Raw genomic sequence first — 23,689 nt, 5'->3', positions numbered from 1 at the left:
CCCACAGGGTGAGCGGCAGTCAAACATAAATCTAGAAATGTCAGATAAGGCAGCATATACAGCACTTTTCTTCGCAATTATGTCTTAGTAAGCTTTGATACATTTACTAGTTATAGCAAAGCAGAGAAGGGAATCATGAAGCAGCCTGAACATCCAACTGATCTGAACAGCCTCTGCAGCTAGTTTCAGAGGGGCGTAAAAATGACTGATCTGCCTCGAAGGAATCTTTCCATCCCTGGCTGGAAGAAGCTTAGTCATGACTGGTGTGGCTTCCTTTTTGTATGCTGAGCAGTCTGTAAGGATACTCTTGCACTGATAATCCCAAATCCTTGTGTAGATTTGGACCTATATATCAAGAATCAGGCTGAAATAAGAGGATCACGACATGGTACGTCTCCACAGCCACAGCAGGAAACTCAGGGAAGCAGCAGAGCAGTTTCTCCGCTGAGACTTTTGCAACTTCACAAGCGATCCATCATCTTCTGCGTTGATGTGAGAGTGTACGCCACGATGAAAGGAAGGGAACGTGTCGACATAAGCATGCTGATAATGAGCCAAATTTCATATTAAGACATGGCTGCAGGGTGTGTTAGTGCTTCTGATCACCATCCAGAATGCCTCGAAGAGGTCCACAGGAGGAGCTGGAGGAGTTCGCTTGTAAAGAGCGCCATCTGATGGTGGCGCGTGGTCTTTGCAGAAACGGGAACATTAGAACCTGATATTTTCGTAATAATCGGGTGGAGCAACAGACGGTTTAGCGGACTTCCCACTCTCTGTGGGCGGGCTGGTCCGCCGTGTGTGTGTCCTTCCCAACAAACCATCTGTCAGAGGTTCGAGGCGGATGAAAACGTTTCATGCGCGTCACTGAGAGAGACGGCAGCCCTTTGCGTTTGGCGTCTTCTCAAAGACGGTAAGGTTAAAGTTTACTAATTCAACGCTTTTAAAATAAGTTGTTTCTTTGAACATGTCGCACTTATAAGGCCGTGGCTGATCCTCAAAGGGACGAAAAACAAAAAACAAACCAAAAAAGAAAAAGAGCAGCGGCGTGGTTGCTTCCCCGCCGAGCTGCAGTGATCCCGAAGGAAGCGGCGCACATGGTCTGAAAGGAGGAAGCAGCCATCCGGCTGATGCAATGTAACCTTACTGTCCTTTTCCTCTTCATTCAGGAGGGTTTGGAGTAGTACGGCGGTCTTCACTCATGTTACACTGTTCAGGAGTGAATTAAGGCAAGTTTTGTGGGGGTGTTAAAAGGTAAAGCCTGAGCTGTGAGCATGAGGAGAAACATTGCCTTTTATAGCGCCACAATTTCAGGAGTGCCATTTGCTGCAGCAGCGGTGTGTGTGTGTGTGTGTGTGTGAGAGAGAGAGAGTGAGTGAACTTATGTGAACCCACACTGTTAATAAATGGAAAAAGTGAAAATGAAAAGTTTTCTGTGGCTTTAGAATTTGAAAAGAATCAAAATGTCAGTTTGGATAATGAAGACTTTGGATTCAACGTGTTTTTGCACCCTGGAAATGCATTTCTATGTGACGCTGCGAGTTAAATTCACTCACAATTGATTTTTTTATTGCTCAAAATATCCTTTTTATCCTTTGGCTCACTTGGTTTGTTTAGATGCATCTCTTAAACTCTGTGTTGTGATAAATTTGGCATTAATCATGCAGAGTTAAAACGAGAAGTGTTATTGGCCACTGCAGTCAACAATTTCCAATCTGAGAGGCAGGGACAAGGTGTGCAGTCCTTTTTATGCACAAAAATGTAAGGTTGATCCAAAGACAAGGCCTCAGCAGTCTGAGTTAGTCAAATGAAACGGCTGCATTCTAAACTTACTGTGTTTGTAGTACTGTATTCCTTCTAGATTGATCAAGGAAACATTATCTTTTGAAAAATTCCCTAAATATACAGAAAGAAGCACTTTTTAACCTGAGGTACTAGAGCCATGATTAAAAGCTGAGCAGAATAAAATGTACACATTGTGCATGATCCACACAGCTGATAGTGAGTTTGATTTCACAAAGGTCATCGCTGCATCCTGCCGGCCTGTCGTCAGTCTGAGACGTGTTCTCTGCTGCACTTGGCTTCTTCATGGGACTTGCCTAAATGAAAAACATGCTGTCGGAAGTGGAGTAAGGGAAACATGTTGGCTTGACAGTGGCTCCGTGTGTCAAAACTTTCACCCCCGTGAAGCCCTCAGGAGCATTTTCGCTGAAATGAGGAGCTACAGTGTGGTGTCATGGTTTGGCTTTAATGCGCTGTCAGAATATAACTGTGGGAAATATGCAGAAATCTTGTGGTTCTTGTAATTATAAAGCACAGAAACACACATTGCAGAGAATATTTGAACCTGTAAAAACGGTTTGTATAATTTGTGGTTTTCCATTTTGAATTGAATTTTAAAAAACTGTGCAGGTTTCTGGATATATTAGAAATAGATAAATAACTATGATGTGCCTTATTGGGTAAAGCAGACATCATTGGGACATGTTCCTAACAATTGCTTTAGAAATACAAAATCATTCAAAGAACCATTGGAGCATTTAAGTGTGAGCACCTGCCAAATAAGTATGAATTTATGCATCTTTAAAGGATATTTTGAAGCAATATGATGGCCGCAGTGTCAGACCCGTAGTGTCTAGTATGGCGGAGGACCTAGCAGTCAAACATGTTTGGGGAATGAAAGGTATGCTGTGTGGTGTCACTGTGAAATTTATGGTTTTGCATACAGTCGCAGAGTATAAACCACGAGGAAGGTACAGAATGTAAACTCTGAATCAGTGAGAAGCCTGCAAGGTCATCTCAGCTGAGGTCCAACAGGGCGGTGGACTTTAAACGGGGTGTCAACATTTCACAGTTTACATGATGAATGTTACAAGGCATTGAACTGCTCAGAAATTGAGATTTTCAGGCTTCACTGATGATTTCTGCTTTTGTCATGAAAAGGATCGTTTTAGTTTTAAATCTGAGTGTTTTCAATCATCCATGTCAGTTTCTGTTTTCTTTCCACAAGGACAAGAAACGTTTCTCAGTACCTGCATGGTATGAAGGTATAAACATCTCAGCGAAGCTCAGAAAATCGTTAAAGCTGTTATTGCTTTTCTAATGGATGGCTGTTGTTGTGTTCTGTCCTTCGGAGCTTTAATTCTACAAGGTCAGTGTGGCCCTCGAGGTGTCACTAAGGCCTAATACCTGGAAAGGAAAGTTTGTTTGGCTCGTGTAAGCTGCCTGTTTTATGATCGCTCTCACATGGCACTTTGCTTGCTCCGCCCCCAGTTGCACCAGGGGGCAGGTGGGCTTTTTGTAGTGCTGTTGATACCCTTCACATGCCAGCTGGTAGCTAAGTGGTCCCCAAGCTTTTAAATTCATGCAGGAAAAATTGTAGTTAAAGACAGTCAGCAGCTTGTCTGGAATTCATTTTAGGAAAATGCCTAATTGCATGCTCACATCGTTTGATGATGTGCATTCCCAGACGCAGGTGGTTCTGCAGGTGTCCATCAGTTGTGTGTAATCGATCTCACGTTCGCAGCATCGTTTGAATTCAGCCGACACAAATATGCAGGTCCAGTATTAAAGCTTGACTTGAGTGCAACTATATTTTAAGGATGTGATGTTATCTATATCACTAATTTGTGAGGAGAGAATCGATGGAAATGACATTGTTTTGTAGCTTCACTGAAACTTTATTATGGCTACAATAAAAACACCAGCTCTGTGCCAGCCCCACCACTCTCTCAGCCAATTTCCTTGAGATGATATTAATTTTAAAAATGGATCTCATATATATTAACATTTTTTTGAGGTCTTATTGTGACCCTGCTGTCATCTCCATGCGTATAAACAATGTCACAGTGAACCTAAAAGACATTTGAAGGAGCAAACACAGGCACAGAGCATGTGACTGACTGCTATTCCAAATTCACCCACACATCCCCTGTGTGTCACGAGCAGGTGTTGAGTTCAGTGATTGGCTGAGAAGAGGGCAGGGTCCCATCCTGCCCACCCTCCTTTTTTAGCTCAGATGCTGCATGTCACATCATGTGCGTTCTGCACTGTGCCTCCGTGGTGCGTTCACAACCACTGGCTATTCATGCCCCTTTTGTCCGGGCTGGGATGGAACACATGTTCTCGCTTGTGCAACGTGTTTCTCAGGACATCTTTTGTCATGCCCTACCTCTGCCTTCACATTTTTGACCGATGTGAGAAGTACACATTAGTTCACTTTATTTTCTGGTTTCAGCTGTATGTTCATTCACCACGATTGTTTTGGCTTCTGCATGTTGGTCTAATCAAACTGTTTGCCCAATGAAAGGTCCGGCTGCAACTGTCCAGGTCATTATAACCTTGACAAATAACGTGAAACTGTTTAGCTGATTTAGTCCTTGAGTCTTGTCTTCTTTTCGGAGAATGTTGTACACACATTGTGACGTCCTGATACGCAGTGCTCATGCTCATGCCATTGATATGGTCTTAAATTGAATTCCTCATACGGACCACACTGATAAGCAGCACCAGCACGTCTTACTCAATTATTTATTTTATGCAGAATAAGTACTTCTGCTGTCAGATGGTAAAAGAGTAGTTGTGTATTCATGACTTGACTATTAGGAGTAGTGCCTGCCAGAGTCAGTCAGTCTTGTGTGCAGGGAACATGGCTGTCATCACAGCTGCTCAGACGTCATGTCATGTGTCGCTGTTCTATTTGTGAGCTGGACACCTGAATGGTTTGTACACTAAGAGGCGTCGGCGTCACGTGTCAAGCCCGTGCTTGTAAACGTCTCTCTCAGTTCTGTTCATCTGAAGCTGACTGGACTGTCTACAGCTGCGCTGTGGATAAGGTGGTTGAGCGGATTCAGAAGCCAAAAGAAGAGTAACTGTGTACCATTGAAGACTGAAGATCCTGTTTTGTATTGTGTTGTGAAAGTGAGTACTTGTCTGCATTATTGGGCAGATCTAGATCTGTCTTGTGTGTGTTTTTTGAATTTTGGATCGTTAGGATTATGCCCTGTGGAGTATTTACGAAATATAATGGAATTGTGTGGCGAGTGGCGCTGTTACAAAAAGACTTGGTTTGTTTACCTTTTTATTCCTCCATGCTGGCAACGCTGTAGCTCGATGCATTGTGTTTTCAGATTGTGCATCTGTCCCGTTCTCATGAGTGTGATATCTCAGGAACACTTGAAATTCCTTCACGTTTGATGTAAATCTTGCTGTGTAACCTGTGGTTTTAGGTGGATATCTAAAGGTAGTTAGTATGAATTTCACACCAAACTCTAAGATTTTGTGTCATTGGCATGATTGAAGTGAATTTAGTCACATTTTTGGTGCAGGGAGCAATAAGCTTGTTTAGTACATTGGATCATGCCCATCATGATGCAAACCGCACCGACAGCAATGTTCTCATTTTAATTTTTGTCTTGTGACGTTGTTCTAATGCTCATAGTAATGTCCTCTTTCCACCACCGACCAGAAAATGCAAGTAGATTGAGCAGAGAAATTTGGGAGTGTCCATACTTTAAATGGACAAAAAGCTGTCAATGTCAACACTCTGCAATTTCTTGCTTTATGTTTGAGCTAATATTTCAAAAAACATCAAATCAAAGTCAGAAGCACAAGGTGCAAAGAGTTACCTGATATGAGCAGACAACATAGTAATTTTAGTTCTCTGTCATTCCTGTCTTGTTTTATCAACAGGTAAATTATTATCTGTTGAGCTTTTGGTGCAAGCTAGGATGATTCTGGCAACATTAAAGGGCATTGGGAAGCAGCTCCTGCGGGTGAAGGTTGTGGACTGTAATGTTGAGGATTCCCACTTCTCTCGATGCCTCAACACGTTTGACCTGGTGGCTCTGGGTGTCGGCAGTACGCTGGGTGCTGGAGTCTACGTGCTGGCTGGTGCTGTCGCCCGAGACAGCTCTGGACCTGCCATCGTCCTCTCCTTCCTCATCGCTGCCCTCGCCTCAGTCCTGGCCGGTCTGTGCTATGCCGAGTTCGGAGCCCGTGTTCCCAAAACTGGCTCAGCCTACCTCTATAGCTATGTGACAGTTGGAGAACTGTGGGCCTTTATCACAGGCTGGAACCTCATCCTCTCTTACATCATTGGTGAGACACTTTAAATAAGGAAGGAAGTTGGCTGCTAGCAGATATTCTTCAGTTTACATGAATACCTTGCTCTGCACAGGAACTTCAAGTGTAGCCAGAGCATGGAGCGCAACCTTTGATGAGCTGATAGGACGGCACATTGAGGAATTCTGCAGACGGTACATGTCCATGGACGCTCCGGGTGTCCTGGCGGAGTATCCAGACATATTTGCTGTTTTCATCATAATCACTCTGACAGGTGAGGCTCATGTCCCTCTCATGTTTTATCTCATTTTCCCCCCGTTTTTAAATCATAGGCTTTCATATTGTCTTTTTCTAACTGTTTGTAGGACTGCTTGCATTTGGGGTGAAGGAGTCAGCCTTGGTGAATAAAATATTCACCTGCATCAACATTCTGGTGCTACTGTTTGTGATCATCTCCGGCTTCGTCAAAGGAAACCTAAAAAACTGGAATGTGGACCCTGAAGAAATCCTCAACGCCACCAGCAACTATAGCCTCAAGTGTGTGAAATGAAGAGCTTATTCACAAAATGTATTATGTGCTGGATGAAGTTTTGTTTCAAACAAGAAAATATCTCCTTCCTTTCATTTCCAGCATGTCTGATTCCCTCCCATCAAAAGAAAGTCTTGGTGATGGCGGCTTCCTGCCTTTTGGCTGGTCTGGAGTGTTCTCTGGTGCTGCCACCTGTTTTTATGCCTTTGTAGGCTTTGACTGCATTGCCACAACAGGTAAGAGGAAATGCATTAAATTGGTAACCAACACACACGACCCCTGCTCTCTGACATTTCCAGTTATGTTTCGTCCCCAGGAGAAGAAGTGAAGAATCCTCAGAGGGCCATTCCTATTGGAATTGTGGCCTCGCTCCTTATCTGTTTTGTGGCGTACTTCAGCGTGTCCGCAGCCCTCACAGTGATGATGCCTTATTACATGCTGGACATGAACAGCCCACTGCCAGTGGCCTTTAAATACGTGGGCTGGGAGGGAGCAACTTATGCAGTGGCCATTGGCTCTTTGTGTGCCTTGTCGACCAGGTAAAAAGCTGTGCTACCGCCTCCGCATGAGAAGTTGCATAGGACTTATAAATGTTTGCATGCTTTTTTAGAAATTAATAATTTATGATTGAAAGTTTGTGACCTGCATTGTATCAGAAGTTGCAAATAAGCCCCCGCACTCTGCCTGACTCCTGGAATAGACCACCTGTCTCATGGACTAGATGCTCCTCTGCTCTGAATCCTGCATTGTTTACGTTCATGTTTACATGCTCGCAGTCGTCCCTGCAGCTTTGCTGCCTGGTGCGTCACTACCATCTGTAGCTCAGTGGGATGGTGCAAAGCCTTGGCAGGAATAAAAATCTTGTCACATGTGTGCATTGACAGGTGGTCAAAAACTCAGCATCTGTTTTATGTATGTGTTGTTTTATAGTAGATTAATAAATGAGAATATTAACTGAATATTATATAGTCTAAGCTAATTTGCAGTGCTCATCCTTAGAAGATCTTTGGCCATAAGTATGTGGACACCCCGGTCCAGTTTTTATGTGCTTTTGGTCTGGGGCTGTTTTCAGGGTTTGGACCCCTTAGTTCCAGTCAAGGAAAATTTCGATGCTACAGCGAACAATATTTTAGACAGCAGTGTGCTTCAGCAGTCCCCAGTCATGTTTTCTAACTGTGCATTCACTTGCACGGCACGCTTTCTGCTCTCTCTCCCACACTAGTTTACTAGGCTCCATGTTCCCAATGCCCAGAGTGATCTGGGCCATGGCAGAAGATGGCCTGCTCTTCAAATGTTTGGCTAAAATCAGCCCACGAACCAAAACCCCTCTAACAGCTACAGTAACATCAGGTGTTGTGGCAGGTGAGGTTATGACCTAAACTTACTAACTGGTTTGGGTTCCTATCAGAGCCCTATGACACACTCTTGGTGTCACATGGCCTCAACACAAGCACTCAGCCAAAACCAGGATTGGTCAGGCTGTACAAAGATAGTCCTGCAAATTTAGTATTTCTTCTTCAGTTATTTACATACCAAAGCTGACACGATGACATCCCGAGTACAGCATCCTCAGCTGTTTATTGGGATGTCCGTCTGGGAGTGGCTGCAGATGAGGCTTTGTATGACACCAGAGTTCACTAATTTTTCCTGTAAGTTAAAAATCTCTGCCTCGTCCTCCTTCTTCCTTCATCTTTGGCTTAGCCTCCTTGGCTCCATGTTTCCTCTTCCACGCATTGTCTTTGCTATGGCCCGCGATGGTCTGCTCTTCTCGTTTCTGGCTCGTGTCAGCGAGAGGAAGACACCCATCATCGCCACCTTGGTGGCAGGGCTTATGTCTGGTAGGTAGCTGAGATAAGGCCAAAAGCATCAGTGCCTTTTTGTGGAAGGATGATTGTGGCAAAATGACTCAAAGTTGTAATAAATGGAGCTGTGCAGTAAGTATTTGAAAATGATTGATTTTAAAAGTATGAATCGTCTGAAAATCAAATCTCTGCATTATATTCTGGTCAATGTGCTTTGTGCGTTTTTAACCTTTTTGCTGACATTGTGCATTTTTTTCTCCTGTGTGTCCTGCAGCTGTGATGGCTTTCCTGTTTGACCTGAAGGACCTGGTTGACCTCATGTCCATTGGCACTTTGCTGGCCTATACTCTGGTGGCTGCATGTGTGCTAGTCCTCAGGTAGTCCTCATCTCTCAACTTATACGTGCAGTGTCAGGTTGACAGAACACTAGATGATTACCAGGCTGAATAAACCCTGCCAATTGGCTGAAAATCCCCAATCCGAGACTAGTCAGACCAGTTGATCCAGAATGGTCTAACACATCTTCAGTTTCTGTCTGAAACTAGATACAGATACTGATCTGATCTGAGCTGCCAAACACAGAATCATGGAGTCTTCGAGCACATTAAGCCATTTCATGTATATGAGATTATAGTAATGATTTGTAGCATATCCACCGGAGAGAAACATCCATTTAAGCTCTAAACATGAACATGATGCAGTGTGAAACTTGGTTAGGGAAAGTCTTCTGCTGTGTGTCCTTATGCTCAGCAGTCTGTATGTCTTTGTTTTGCCGTCTGAAGATACCAGCCTGAAAACCCCCGTGGGGCCTACGAGATGGCCAACACTCAGGATGAACCTGAAATTGCAGATTCTTACAACGAGGGTAATATTGACATGTTACCACAACCGGAGGATCACTTCACTGTCAAGAATCTGCTTTACCCTTCAAACACAGAGCCGTCCCCTCTGTCCGGGTTTGCAGTCAACATTTGCACCAGTGTGCTTGGTGAGACGCATACAAAGCTCAGAGAAAACTGGATGAAAGTGATTCACCGGGTTACTGATACAGAACTTCACCTGATGACCTCTCTTGACTGCCTTTATCTTTGCCTCCAGGTGTGTTGGTGTGTGTCTTCAGTGTTGTAGCTGTTCAAGGAGGGCTGGCAGCCTGGTCAGTGTCAATCCTCGGTATTATCTTGGTGGTTTGTCTGATTCTCACCTTCATTGTGTGGAGACAGCCGCAGAGCAAAGCCAAGCTTGCCTTCAAGGTAGAGTTTGTTCGCTCACACTATTTCAGTCTTTCAGTTTCAATACTACATTGCCAGAATGCGATAAGAGTGATGTGTAAATCAATAAAGCCCAGTTTTATTGTAGTGTTACAGGTGTGATGTGAGCACAGCGACAGGGGGATGATGTGCTCTTCAGAGTTTATTAAAGGTCCAAACCTGTGTTTATTTAAACCAAATGTTTTATTCATTGATTGCATTTACGTTGGTTCAGCTCATTATTAAAATCAACCTGCAGAGACATGAAGCTTCCTTGAATTTGATCCTCCATCATAGTGAACCTTTCGTCACTTTTATTTCATTGTATAGTGATGCAGTTAGACTCCTTGCAGCTGCATTATAACATTTTTGTGCTGAAATGAAATGAGACCAATGGCTACCTGGAAAATGTGAGATAACCTTAGATTAATGCCCTGCTCTTGAAATTGGTTGGTACGAACGTAAAGTTGTTCATTATTAAAGCCCATCCACTTGAGAAAATGTCCTATAATAAATTATGCAAACAGCAGCTTCAGTGGACAGTTTTAACAAGCAAATAGAGAATATATACTGCATGTGATGCAGTCAGTCTATGGAGGGAAATTAGTCTACTTTATATCCACTTGTGCCAAAATGTGAAGGTGAAATAAGTGTTTAGGAGGTTAATGAACTGTGGTTGTCGGGTTTAAGAGAGGACACAGGTGCTTTAGACTTCAGGTACTGAAGTATATGTTACTGAAGACTTAAAAATTGCTCTTAATTGTGCTTTCTTTGTTTTCAGTGTTGTCTAGAGCTGATTCCTGCGTCATTGGCTTACTCTATTATTCATGCTGTCCTTGTCACCCATCTCTGTATCTTTTCCTCACATCTAAGGTTCTCATTTTTCATTAAATACATGCACTCTCTTCTCGTAGGTTCCCCTGCTGCCCTTTCTCCCAGTCGCTAGTTTGTTCATCAACGTCTATCTGATGATGCAGCTCGACAGAGGAACCTGGATGCGCTTTTCCATCTGGATGGTCTTAGGTACTTTGGATTTTAGGCCAACAAAAATATCATCACCTGTTTCATGTTTTTGGAAAGGAATTAATGTCTTTGCCACGATGTTTCTCTACCATTTGTAGGTTTCATTATCTACTTCAGCTATGGTATTCGCAACAGTGCAGAGGCAGTGGTGACCAGGTCTGACACCGACACACCGACCTGCACAATAAAGGGAGAGCCCATGGCCACGGAGAAGGAGGCCTTCCTACACAACACACAAAAAGGCACCAGAGATGACGAAGAAGACTCCTGAGGAGACAGGAGGTTCACTAATCTGTTCTGCATATCAAACAATGACATTTTAGATTCTTTGAATTAGCTGCAGATCCAGGAGACATACTTTAAGGAAACTACTCCAGCCAGCGTGTTTGCTATTTCAGGCCAAAAATGTCTAACTTAGAAGAATAAGAATAAGACTATTTAGAGGTACAGGCCCAGTAAATTTTTTTAAAACGGCCAGATGAATCTTCATACATGTGAAAACCAAGATTTTATTTTGGAGAATGTTTTTATTTTCTCGTATTTTTTTATTCTTTACATTTTGATATGATCAATTTTACTACACACCACTAAGTCTGTGGACAGCAACCAAAGGTAGAGCAACAAAGTTTTTGAGAGTTCAGCGTCTGTGGCTGCTCTTGAAATGACTAATTTTCATATGTTGGCTCTTTACAGAAAAGACAGTATAATAAACGTTATGAGTTACAAACAGGAGTGGGCAGTATGGCCCTGAAAAGTATCACACCATTTTACGGTATTTCTTTTAGATGACAAAATATGGAGTAGAACCTGCCAAAGATTTGGCGGCGCTGTGCTGAGCCAGTGCAGTTCGTCTGCTCGGTTTAGATCTCACAGCAGCTGCTGAGCTCTCCTCGTGCTCAACTAGGTGCTTCTGCTTGAGGTGGTGAAATAAGTTTGTTGCATTGCACTTCTTACATATTACCACGATATCTGATCTTTTGTAGCTGAAATACTTCAACACTACTTAAGTCGCTCCCCTTTCTGGAAACAACTCGTCCACCGTGGAGCCGGTAGCAGCGTTACTTTCTCCTTCAGTCATGCTTTTTGTTGCTTTAACGGCATTACGACTTTATGGAAACAAGTTGGAATATTGGCATTATCACGATATGATTTTTTTATCATATTGAAATAATTTTATCGTGAACCATGAGTAGAAAAGCATTTTAATAAAGCGAATGATCCTCATCTTTTTTTTCTTTTTGCACACGTTGGGCAGATGTCCTGGTAAAAGTTTGCCTCTTGTCTTGTGGCAGAGGCACAGTGCCGGATACTGGGTCCAAATCCCACAGGAGGCTGTTTTTTAAATCTAATTATTTCACACCTTAATTGATTACATTAATTATCAGCAAGTAATGCTTCTCAAACCCAGCTGAGAAGTTCAGTGTGTCCTCAGTGCCTTTTGTGTTTTAATCAAAGGTTCAGCTTTGTATGTAGACATTCTGTACCTGTGTTTCACATCAACAGGATAACTCAGAGAAATTCACCACGGTGCTGTGAACAATCTGGTACATTACTTTGTGATCAGGGTTTCTGTGTGAAAGGATTGATGTTACATGGATTCACTTTTTTAACCAGCCAAAGGAAAAAAAAGCTGCTTGTGTGTGTTGATTTTAAGTGCCTATGTCCCAAATGAATGTTGCACCTTTAAAGGTAAGATATTGCCAGCTAGATTTGTCAAACATATATATTGTCTGTATATAATTGCACAGTTTGGATTTTGAAAAGCCTATATTTATAATCTATATGAGACCTTTCACCTTCGGGGAGTAGTTTCACTTTTTAGTTTACATACGTGCATCTGAATGGGACGACGTACAGTCGCATGGTGATACTGAACATCTGAGTCATGGAGCTCACTTTTGTTATCCTCCCACTCCAACAGCAACAGTATCACCTCTAGCAGTAACGCATGTCACAGTGTCCCTTTGAAAGCTGTTGTGTGTGCAGATTCTCAGGGCAGCTAAAGTCTGAAGACGATACTGAGATAGATGTGGTTACTAAAGACTGAAAATGTAACAAGGTGAAAAATCTCCTGATTGAGTCCTTTTTAAAATGGATAATATGATGAAATATTTTCTTTTGTTGCTATTTATCCTCCATTGATGTAGCCTGAAGCCAAATTATGTTAGATTGAATTGGATTAATTGCCAGAGTTGCTGTATATTTTTCGAACGATGGCATCGCAGTTCAAGTTTAAAAGACGAGATGGCTTGTAAATAAACACAGTGCATGTGACTTAGTTGCATTTTATTGTTGCAAAATTGTCAAATTGTCCAGTCATGCTGCACAGAGTTAGTTTTGCGTTGTAAATACTATGCATTAAAGCAAAGAGTCTTTCTTTAAACTGGGGCGTGTTTGAATCAGCGGGACATTAAGACTTGTACGTTTGGTTCTTTGTTATAAAATCATCACATGCATCATTACCTGTTTTACACATGCCAGTTTCCAGCATTTTCGCCTCATTTTTTTGTTTTTGTAAATACTTTTGGTTTTTGAATTATTGCTCATGTTACAAACATGACTTGTCTGTCACCATATCACCCAGCAGGTTCCAACTAAAACTTGTTTTTTTTTTTTTTGCATGCATGATGTAAAAACTAAGAATGCTAATATAAACTGTGCCAACAGCATTGCAGCTGTTAACAGTCAGAGATGTGATATATTTGCTTGATAGAACCAAGGAGTCATTCATGAGGTGTGTATCATGAGCCTTAGTTTCACTGACTGGGATTTAGCCTTTTGTTATGAGGCTTCATCCATGGAACCACAATCAGTTGGAATTTTTGTCCTTGACACTGTTTTATGTAAACTTTTGCATGCTGCACTATTGTGAAGTTACAAAGCTTGAAAAAAAAGATGTAGATTTTGTAGTTCTGCTGAGTTATAGACGGGTTTATGGCATATCAGAGCGTTGAAAGTCAGCAGTTGCAGCGTGTGTTGTCTGGAGACGGATTGCTGCTTGTATAGTTTCTGCTGTAAATAAATAATGTTCAAAGTTAAAGCAACAGACTTTGTCTTTGATTTTTAGGAGAAATGAGGTTCAAATGTCTGACCAACATGTTACATAAAGGGTTTGCATGAAACAGTTTGTTTTGAGTTTGTTAGTCATTTTTTTGGTGTCTGTTCAGAATTTCGTTTTATATTTTTGTTTATAAATCATAAGAACTGGATAGTGTACAATGATGTTATTTTGTTTAGTTACTTCTAATAATAATAATAATGATAATGGATTTTTATTTATGTAACGTTTTGCACATAAATAATTAAATAATGATAAAAAATAAAGCTTTTATAACTCTAAAAGTAATACCTGGATGCAAAGAACACCTGTATTTATCCTTTTTTTATGCATGTTCCTGTGCGAAGCTGTAAATAGTTACAAATATATGCATTATTTGACCTGTAGGGGGCGACGTGAGTCCACGTTGACATGGGCGTAGAGTCTCTCCTCTCCTCTCCTCTCCTCTCCTCTCCTCCGTGTTTTCCAGAGATGCTGCAGACTTCATCCTCCTCACAGCGGCTGGTCCTGGAGGTGTTCCTCCTGCTGCTTCTTCTCTTCGCTGTCGAGCTCCTCTCCGGCGGATTAGTGGACGGTAAGAACCTCTGCTTCGTCTGTTTTCTGTCTCTCGCCCTCTCCATCTCTCTGATCAGCGGCAGTTGTAATTGGATTTATTGGCACTGCTGCATCTGCTGGAGGGACTGCGGATGATCCTGTTGTTGGAGGTGTTCGCATTAACGTTGTTATTCTCGAGTGATCGGCTAATTGTGTCCAGTAGTGCAAATATTAATGGAGCTGTTGCATAAAGTCAAGATGGGGAAGAAAAAAAAAAAAAAAAGAAAAAAAAAAAAAAGAGGTTACCTCGCCATAGGTGGGCTCACCTCAGAGTGCGTGTGCGTGCGAGTGCATGTGCATATGTGTGTAGGGGGTCAGGCCGTGGATTGTATGTCCTTTTAACTCTCTCTCATGTCTGTTTTTCAGTGTCTGCCATAAAAGCAGCAAAGCTTCCTCTTTTCTTCCTGTCTGGGGATCATGTGTGTAGATGTACTTTAAATTTAGAGGCTGTGAAATGAGGAACATGAGCTGAATGGATCAACACCAGTAATAGTGAAGTGACATATTTCTGCCTGTGAGGCTGTAGTGACCACAGTTATCCAAAAAGGCCTGATTTGTTAGATTATGTAAGATGAGACAGGGTAATATGAAGGACCACTGAGGACACAGTTATTGGTGAAAGCTTGGTTATTATACTAATTTAACCTGAGAGATGTTGATATGTTTGCACATATGCATAGGAAAATGCTACATGTGCATGTCATGTTAACATTTTTCCAGCATCTGTGTTGTTTCCTCACCCAGTCTGGCTTCACTTGGAGGCCTTACAGGCACACACTTTTGTTCCAGTTTGCTTTAAGTCACAACAGAAGATCTACTGTGAGCTGTGGCTGGTTACACAAAGAAGTCAGGGCCACTGAAGCGTTAAAATTGGAGGGAGACCGATGCCTCCATTTTCATTCATCCTCAATATTTCATGAGGATTCCAGTTTAAGCATCAAGTGAGGCTTGGTGGACGAATGAAGGCTTTGCTCTGCTTCAAGATACGTTGCATATGGCTACTAGAACTGAAGGAGCTTCTGTCTCTCAAAATCATTTGACACACACTCAAGCACTCGAGCGAGATTGCACGTTTCATAAGAGGCCCTGATGAAGGTCTCACCATCATGTCGCATTTCAGGAGGCAGGTGGCAGGGTGAGTTGCTGAACAATGGGGGGATGGGGAAACATGCTCAGGGAAGCATGTTGTTGGGGAAAGCATAAATTTCCTCAATCTCCCTCTTGCTATGATGGTGTCACCAGGGACATTATCAGCTGTTGCAGCAGCAGGAAAAGCCTGAGAGGAAAACAACCAGGGAACATAGATTCAAACCAGAAAAACCCCCCAAAGCGGTAGAAGTGACAGTGCCAACGCAGGAATGAGCCTCACACACCGACAGCTTGCATGTACATAGATCAGTACGTGCAGTGTGGGTGGAAATGGCAAATGGGGTGATAAAGGAAGTGAGGAATATCACTTCAGTCACTCAGGGTACTAACAGTGCACTTTTTCAGTCAGTTAGACCAGCAGCATCCTGCAGTTTCTTGCCGGGACTGTGATGTTCAGCTCTCTAGAGGTTTGTGAAGGGAAAGAGGTTAAAATAAATTAAAGTGTTTAATTATCTCTGTAATGCTTTAATTCAGCCAGCATGGGAGACTGTGAAGCAGAAAATTATCAAATCAAAAAAATGTGAATTTCACTCACCAAAATAGGGCAGGTGGGGTTAAAAAAAGAGACTAGGGTGTAATTGTTTTAGACTTCTCTGTAAAACGGTGCCTTTGGGGATCCTGAGATATGTTAATGTGCATGTTAATATTTGTTTTGTTTGGTGTCAGATATGTAGACTCTCCAGTTGTTTGTTACATCCTTGATATTTTTATCTTCCATACTCTTGAGGTATGAAAGCAAAAAACACAATTTTAAACTTGCAATCAGTTTAAGGGATGGAACAGCAATCACAGCTGCAGCAGAAACAATCCTGCCACCGGATTGCAGATTCTCTCTTCATCTATCCAATGTGTCACCTCTTATCAAATTCAGCATGCAATGTGAAGTATCTTCATCGGTTGTAGGGTTACCCCAAGGGACTCTGTGGCTTTATGCAGTTGAACAGTAGCCGTGCAGTACTGTGAGAGAGCTGGTAGGGAGGCGAGGGAGAGGCAGGTGTGAGGGGAATCTGATACATTGGTCTGTGTTCTGCAGTGCAGGTGCTGAGACAGCATTTAGTGCAGCGTGTTAGCCGGTACCTCAAACAGCACTTCTGTCTTTGGACCATCTTTGCATTTCTTTTAAGTGTGCTTACAGAAACATAAAAGGAAGAAAACACAGTATATATATTTTGTAGCCAATAGTATTCCCCATCCTTGCTCTAAACATGCAGGAAACTATTATCACACAAGAGCACAGTTTTATTTCATAAGAAGGGAAATGAGATGCTATTTCCTCCTGTGTAAGTGAATATAGGACATAAACAAGGAGCGCAGAGATGAGGTGGAGCAGTAGTCAGTCAGGTTTCATGCTAATGGGCTCATGAGTGTATCAAGGACAAACAGAGAATTCAGCAGTTTACTTCTGCTTTTGCCCCAAGCTGTTGGACTTTGTGTCAGTTTTGGCATTGCACACCTGAAATAAGACATCTAGTATTTCCTTTTGGTTTGCAACTTTAAATGAGCAGAGAGGCACAAAATTATCAAGATCCTTTTTTTTGAAGAGTTGTGGCTGCTTAAGTGGAAAAACTTGTGACAGCCAGCGGCAGTTTTGTTTTGTTTTTTTTTTTTAACTTGGAGATTATGATACATCGCTGAACTCGACAACCGGAGCTGAATAATGGCAAAGATGTGGCAAGGTGGGAATTTAATGTACAGGCGCTTTTGTGAGAAAGAATTGCTTCTTGAGATCAGAGGGTCCGTTCAATCTCTCTTTGTTGTACAAGAGTCCACTCAGCAAGATGTCCTTTATTATGTGCCCATGGCTGAAGACAGGAAGGGACCAGAACACTACTGTATTACCATATGCACAAAAACCTAACATTCATGGTACTGGCGTGTTTTTTTCCACTGGTGGAGTCAATATAGTTGTGTCTATTGTTCCGTATGATATCTGGTGTGTAGAGGTCACTTAATTTGAGGCTAATATTAGAAAAAAAATGATGAAGATGATGAAGCAGGTAGAGGTAGTAGATTGTCATTGGGAGATCTCGAGCAGTGCCTGAGTGCCTGCTCACATATATTTTCATATGTAAACACTATAAATGTGGACCCATTCCTTGGTAATGTAATGTGACTTCACCGCCACCTGTTTGCCCTGCAGCACAGCATGCTGCCATTATGTCACATTCAGTGACATGCTGTTTTATCATATTGACTTTTGACTGTATGTTCAGGGAAATATTCTTCTTCCTAAAGAAGCCACTTCAGTGTTGATTTAAGATAATAATTCACTCCTTGGTTGATAAACTTTCGTCTACATCAGTGAAGTAGTTTTAAAGGAATGCTAGAATGTATATGGAATTTCCTTTTGACCTCAAAGATTAACAGTCTCTTGTTGTCTTTTCTCCTCTCTTGTCTGCTTGATAAATGAGAAATCCAATCACTACATATTTCATGCTTGGAAAAAAAAATCATAGAGATATACTGAAAGAGTGAAATGGTGAAACCTGTTAAATACTTCAGTCATCTGTCATTTCGCTGATCTTTTTACTTGTTCTCTTTTGTTCTTGTACAGGATAAGGACCCCTGATTTCATGAAGATCCATCTCCCAAATTAGATATGAGATTCAAAATTTGGATTACAAGCATGCTGGAACGAAATGTTATCAAAATCAATTCTAGGCCCCTGTTGTGCTGCTAAGACTCTTTAATGGAGACACAGACTTTTTTGTGATTGGTGCCATGGATGACTGACTTACTGCTCTTGAGGGTGCTGTAAACTCAGAGCTGGTTCCAAAATGTGTGAGCGAGGAGGCTCCTTTGGTGAGGGGGAGTTAAGGAATAACAACCAGCAGGGTGGAGTGCTGGCTGATGGTGACGCCAACGCCAATGATATCCAGTCAGAGAATGGCAGGAGGATGGGCGATACTGACACTCTGTCGGGGCTGATGACTGAAACAGCAGAGCAGGACAAAGTCATCATCTGGGGGACAGACTCCCAGTGTGACGACCCGGAGCTGGCTGAGTTTGAGATGCTGGAGTGTCAGGAGCTGGAAGCCTACTTGGTTGAGGAGGGAGAGGACTTTGTTGGGCTTGCAGACCGGAAGGAACTCAAAGAACAGCCTTCATCATGCAGTAGAGCGACAGCAGAGCAGGCAACAGATAATAAGAGCAGAGAGGAGAGAAGGTCTGCTCTGAATGGTGCTAGTGAGAATGAATCTAGTGCCTCTCATGTCTCTGAGAACAGAGAGGCATCCAGGACTGACTTAAGCTCAGAAACTGATGTCTTTGTGACCTGTCTGTCCACCATTTCAATCATGGACACTGCTGGCATGACCCAGACGACCGACTCCTGGCACATTGCCTCTGGTCCTTACTCAACCATCTCAGAAGACCCGACTCTGGTTTCCCAAACTTGCAGCACTGCCACTGGGAGAGTCAAGTCCTCTCAAAGAGCTGATCACCCCTCCCTCTCCTCTGTAAAAAGCACAATAGATGTGGACATGAATTTGAATTCAACAGTTCACTCAGAGGATATGGTATCACAGGCACAAGTGAACAATGGATGTAAGGATGTCATTGACGAGTGCAGCAAGAACAATAACCACAGAAATAAAGCAGGGAATACCGTTTCAGAGCTCGATTGTGATCAAGGGAGGAGTACTGAGCACAAGCGTTTTCCCGCTCCAAAAAAATCACACAAAGAAAGCAACACAAAAATGGATAAAAGCACACAAGCTGACGAGGCTCCTGATGTGAACTACAGCCCACATAAAACAGACACAAAGGGCACCCAGTCATCAATTGAATCCAAAGCCATAAAGAAACAAGGATCATTTGATAACACAATGAAAAAACAAAACTCTTTTGACAAGAGTTTCAAAAAGCAACCATCATTTGAGAGTACTTTAAAGAAGCAGCACTCCTTTGATGACACCTTGAAAAAGCAGGGCTCTTTTGAGAACTCCGTCACCACCAGCTCCTCAAGTCTGGAGAGAAGGAAGCCATGGGGAAGCCCCAGTCGACCAGCAACTCCGAATTCCCCAAAAACTACCTCCTGTTCCCCCAAGAGACGACCGACTGGTTCTCCCGCCAAGGTCCAGGGCATCAGGGCACTGAGCTTGGAGCGCAGCGACTCCCCTCACAGAGGTTTAAGTCAAACAGTCAAACAACCAGCTAAGACAGGTTTGAGCAGTGGCATCCCCAAACCTGTCATGCCTCAGCAGAGAGAACCTGAACCCAGGAGGTCTTCTCCTCCTCAGAAGCCTAAAAATGTCCGACCAAAAATCATCACCTATGTTCGAAAGAATCCTCAAGCAAAACCACAAGTGACGGATGCACCGCTCGAAGCCTCCACACTCCCACTAAGACTATCTTCTTACTCCAGCCCTCCAGCTCATAAAGATCTAAAGGGTGGTCCTCAACCTAAATCCACGCCGGTGCTATGTTCATCCAACCTGCTGTTTGACAAATATCGACAGGAGATGCAGAAGGCCGGGTACTATCCTCCGGGCATGGCTGTGACTGGGCTGAAACCTCCAAGCAGCACCGTCCCTCAAAGGCTGGGTGGGAAGTCAGATAGTTTTCATGAGGATATGGCTGAGAAACATCTCCAGGAGGTGAGAAATGGACTTTTGATTTGATATACTCACATGACGCAACTACATGTCATTAGCTCAATATAACAGCAGTTGACAATATATCTGAGTAATGCAAAGGTTTGAACCATATCTGAAACTGTTCTGACATGAATACACAAGGTCTACAGTTTGTTAGCATCTAAGCTAGCAGTGATGCTAAAAATGACGGTCACATCGGCTAAATGCAGAAGTCACCCTGACTGAGTGCAGCCTCACTTTAATTACATGAAATCACAATGCCTAAGTTAGTTATATGTGAAATCGTTTAGTTTATCATTGAACTCCATAACAAAACTATATTAAATCTAGTTATGTTATATCATTGCCCATCTTATTGCCCACTAGGGCAATAAGTCTTTATTGTGATGACAGCGATTGACTATACCTATATTGTCTCTCACCAGTCTGTTTCCCAAGAGGGGGGCACTGTCTACCGCTCACCCAGAGCTCTGAGGCCACAGCTGGGGTTAGGGGCAGTCACCAGGCAACCTGCAGCCAAGGCAAGAGTTCAGCAGACAGGTCAGAGGTCAGCCACAGCCCCAGGCTACCAGGACCCTGCAGGTGAGATGGTGGTGGTGATTTTACTGTGTAAAAGTTTTTCCCATCATGTATAATTCAACTAAGAGAACACAAGTGTGTTTGACATGCTGCATACTTATGTGCTTATGTTGTAAACCATTTAGACCATTGTTGAAAAATAATTTTATTGGAGCTTTCTCACTTCTCCGCCTCCTTTGCTATTCTCTGCACATCCCGTCTCCTTGTTGTCGAGCTGCGGAGAAGTTAACTTCTCTGGCTCGCTGAATGATTTACCACTTTTTTTTTCTGTCATGCTTATGGATGAGGCTTGGCTTTTGGCACCTAATCTCTTTGAAGTGCAAAGCATTTCATAGCAATGTAACTCACACATCCTACCAACTTGCACTGCATATTTCTAGCTGCTCCCATTCTCAGTCATAATCCAGTCAGCTTCCACATACGGCACTGTCTTATTCACGGTACTTTGGACACACCTTCTCATCCAATAGTTTTTCTTCATGTTTATTATTATATTATTTTCAACATTGCAGATTAATACTGAAGACATCAAAGTCAGTCAGTTTTGTCAGTTGCTAATTGCCGAGTTCAAAGATTAGATTTCATTACATCATATTTCTGTCTTACCCCTGCTTTTAATTTTTTTTATCTTTAAGTCGATCATGATAGTGTGACCCTTATCTCATCGGACATTCACCCACTGCATTTTTTCCCTTTTATCTCCAGGAGAGCAAAAGAGGTCAGGAGACAGAGGTCCAGAATCCACCTCCAAGAGTCTCCTTCTCAAACCAGGCCAGTCTGGCCTGCGTCCTCCAGGCTTCTCCGCCCTGCCAGCTGCCCGTCTGGCTGCCTTTGGCTTCATCCGGAGCTCCAGCGTCTCGTCTGTGTCCAGCAATCAGTCTAACGACAGCAGTCAGAGTGATCCTTGCCGACCTTCTCACCGTGAGTCATGTTGTCATCACACATTTCATATGAATTAAGCTTATACTGGTTTTGTTATTTTATTTAGTTTGCTATTTTAGTGAAAGCCATGTTTTTAAGCTTTTTAGCGTGTCCACATGGTGTGAGTGAAATAAGCATGACTGAGTGTTTCTGTCTTAGAACAGAGTGGACCAGTAACGGATTCAGACAGCCAGGGTTTCGTATGTCACATAACCAAAGAACCAGTCCTGTCAACTTCCTGAGTGTGGTTACAGTGAAACGAAGGGTATCAGGAGAATTCAGATGTAGCTATGTTTCTCAGTTTTTCAAGTTAAGTTCCGCTGTTTCATAACGATAGTAGAGACCTGCAGTGTTTTTGGATGCAAGGTTGCAAAAGAAGAATTGGTATTACCACAGGATCTGAAAATGTGCCAGACTGTAGCCTGCAGGAGCCATTTTCCTGAGCAGTCACAGAACTGGTACTGAAGTCTGATGCCGCTCCATCTATTTAATCAATGCTCGGAGAGGAACTTCAAAATGTGACCGGCTAAATTATTTCAGACATAAGACAGATCGTGCTCTGTCTGATTAAAAGGATATTCCACATTTATGTTTTATCGTATCTACATCTCCTTATTAGTTCACTTCGTTGTGGTTGCCCCTGCTATCCTCAGTTACTATAGTAACAGCCACTCACTTCCTTTCATTTTTCATTCATTTATCACAAGTAGGCGCTGAAAGCTGCTGCACCACAGGAGCTTTGATGAAGAAATCCTTAAGTCACTCTCCTCCCTCTGCTGCCTCTCCTCAGTCTGCGTACTGCAGCATTTTATCTAGATCATATCCTTGTTAGCAGCCTGACACCACCTCTCATAAGCTTCCTGCAGCCTTTATCCAGAGAAATCGCAACTAGTAAAATTCAAGCTGATTATCTCTGTGTGGAGTAGACATATAAGAAATATGTCAGAACAAGCTGAGCGGTTGATAGTTGAGACTTTTCATATTTATTACAGAGTAAGCATTTCCTGAATCGAAGTAATGTATGAGTTCTGTTCCAGCACAGAGCTGCTGCAGATTTGTTCATAGCGCTGACTCAGACCGACCAATGTCTGAAAAATACTTCGACACACTGTAAAAAGATCCTGTTATTCCCTCCTGTGTTCTTTATCCCATGATCCTGTTTGACCTAATTAAATAAAATTAATTCAAACTACCCAAAATAGACATGTCCAAATATGCTGTTTGCCAAAATAGCTTATCTAATGGTGTACATGTGACCATTTCTTTAAGACTGATGCACCAGCAAAAGTGTCTCTGTAGCTGTGTACTTGCTGACATGATGACGGGTTAATGCTGTCCTCGCTCCAGTGTCGACACATTTGCTCCAGACTTAGACAGCTGACTGCTGCCGTTTCCCCTCTCACCACTTTTACTGTCTTAAACTGACCCGCTGGATTGAGACGCTTCCTTAAGCTACTTGTACAGGCAGGGTGCTCAGACTGGGAAAAAAAGCACACAGCTGTTGTCTCATGCAGGGTGTCCCCCCTCCCCAGCCTCAACCACAGTAGCTGCTTCACATGTCAGTCTCTTCTTCCCTATTTATAATCTCTGAAATGGAAAAGTGGTGCCAGCGGCAGCAGCGTGTGTCGAATAGAGACAGTCAGAGTGTGGTATGACAGGATAATCTGCGAAGTTGTATTTGCCCCGACACCTCTGACCAGCCTCTTTCACGAACTTTCACTCCAGTCAAGCCAGATAATGGTCTTTCATTCCGCCTCAGTGTCCCTCCTGAACGGCTCCAATGTACACTTTACTGGGTTATTTTGAACCTTTTTTAACACTGATTCTTCAGAAAACAACCACAGATGAAGATGCTAATCTGCGTTCATGTAAGTGTGGCCTACTCTTTTATATTGCCATCGTTGTCTTTGCTAGTTTCTCTGTGAAACTGTTAAATTTATGAGCCAATTGCACTTTTTTCCTGTCGGAGAAAAAACAAAAACAAGAAATGTAATTCTGTTTGTGCTGCAGAGAATAGATGGGTGTCTACCAGATTGTGAAACACTTGGGAGTAGCTCAGACAGCGTATACGTGACTGGCAGCTTGCATATCAGTGTTTCCCTTCAGGCTGTTTGGCTCAGGCAGCGCAG

The 23,689-nt window shown here is 42.7% G+C and overlaps 2 protein-coding genes across 3 annotated transcripts in view; both read left to right on the top strand.

Moving 5' to 3' along the window:
• The first annotated feature begins 797 nt into the window (after nucleotides 1-797).
• On the top strand, nucleotides 798-13,693 carry LOC143323736 (high affinity cationic amino acid transporter 1-like). Its single transcript, XM_076735755.1, has 12 exons — nucleotides 798-910; nucleotides 5,689-6,096; nucleotides 6,176-6,334; nucleotides 6,426-6,597; nucleotides 6,692-6,825; nucleotides 6,906-7,128; nucleotides 7,812-7,951; nucleotides 8,666-8,768; nucleotides 9,174-9,379; nucleotides 9,490-9,641; nucleotides 10,553-10,661; nucleotides 10,760-13,693. Exons 2-12 carry the CDS (start codon nucleotides 5,727-5,729, stop codon nucleotides 10,930-10,932), a joined length of 1,941 nt encoding a protein of 646 aa, XP_076591870.1. The 5' UTR covers nucleotides 798-910; nucleotides 5,689-5,726; the 3' UTR covers nucleotides 10,933-13,693.
• Nucleotides 13,694-14,117: 424 nt separating this feature from the next.
• The window catches only part of mtus2b (microtubule associated tumor suppressor candidate 2b), a 26,304-nt gene continuing 16,732 nt past the window's right edge, over nucleotides 14,118-23,689 (top strand). For both annotated transcript variants that reach the window (XM_076734830.1, XM_076734829.1), the window contains exons 1-4: nucleotides 14,118-14,293; nucleotides 18,017-20,060; nucleotides 20,486-20,642; nucleotides 21,345-21,560. In XM_076734830.1, the coding sequence (XP_076590945.1) occupies nucleotides 18,240-20,060; nucleotides 20,486-20,642; nucleotides 21,345-21,560 (2,194 nt within the window). In that variant the 5' untranslated portion in view covers nucleotides 14,118-14,293; nucleotides 18,017-18,239. The remainder of the gene's footprint in view (nucleotides 14,294-18,016; nucleotides 20,061-20,485; nucleotides 20,643-21,344; nucleotides 21,561-23,689) is intronic.

This window comes from Chaetodon auriga, chromosome 7 (assembly GCF_051107435.1).
Source record: "Chaetodon auriga isolate fChaAug3 chromosome 7, fChaAug3.hap1, whole genome shotgun sequence".
In the NCBI taxonomy this organism is placed as follows: Eukaryota; Metazoa; Chordata; class Actinopteri; order Chaetodontiformes; family Chaetodontidae; genus Chaetodon; species Chaetodon auriga.
Note: the sequence above shows the minus strand (reverse complement) of the source record. Positions and strands in the feature narration are given on the sequence as shown.

Excerpts from the sequence above, each read along its gene's own strand:
- LOC143323736 (XM_076735755.1), top strand. The coding sequence starts at position 5,727 with ATGATTCTGGCAACATTAAAGGGCATTGGGAAGCAGCTCCTGCGGGTG. Across the intron at positions 7,129-7,811 it reads TTGTGTGCCTTGTCGACCAG|TTTACTAGGCTCCATGTTCC; the intron begins GTAAAAAGCTGT and ends CTCCCACACTAG. Across the intron at positions 9,642-10,552 it reads AAGCCAAGCTTGCCTTCAAG|GTTCCCCTGCTGCCCTTTCT; the intron begins GTAGAGTTTGTT and ends CTCTTCTCGTAG.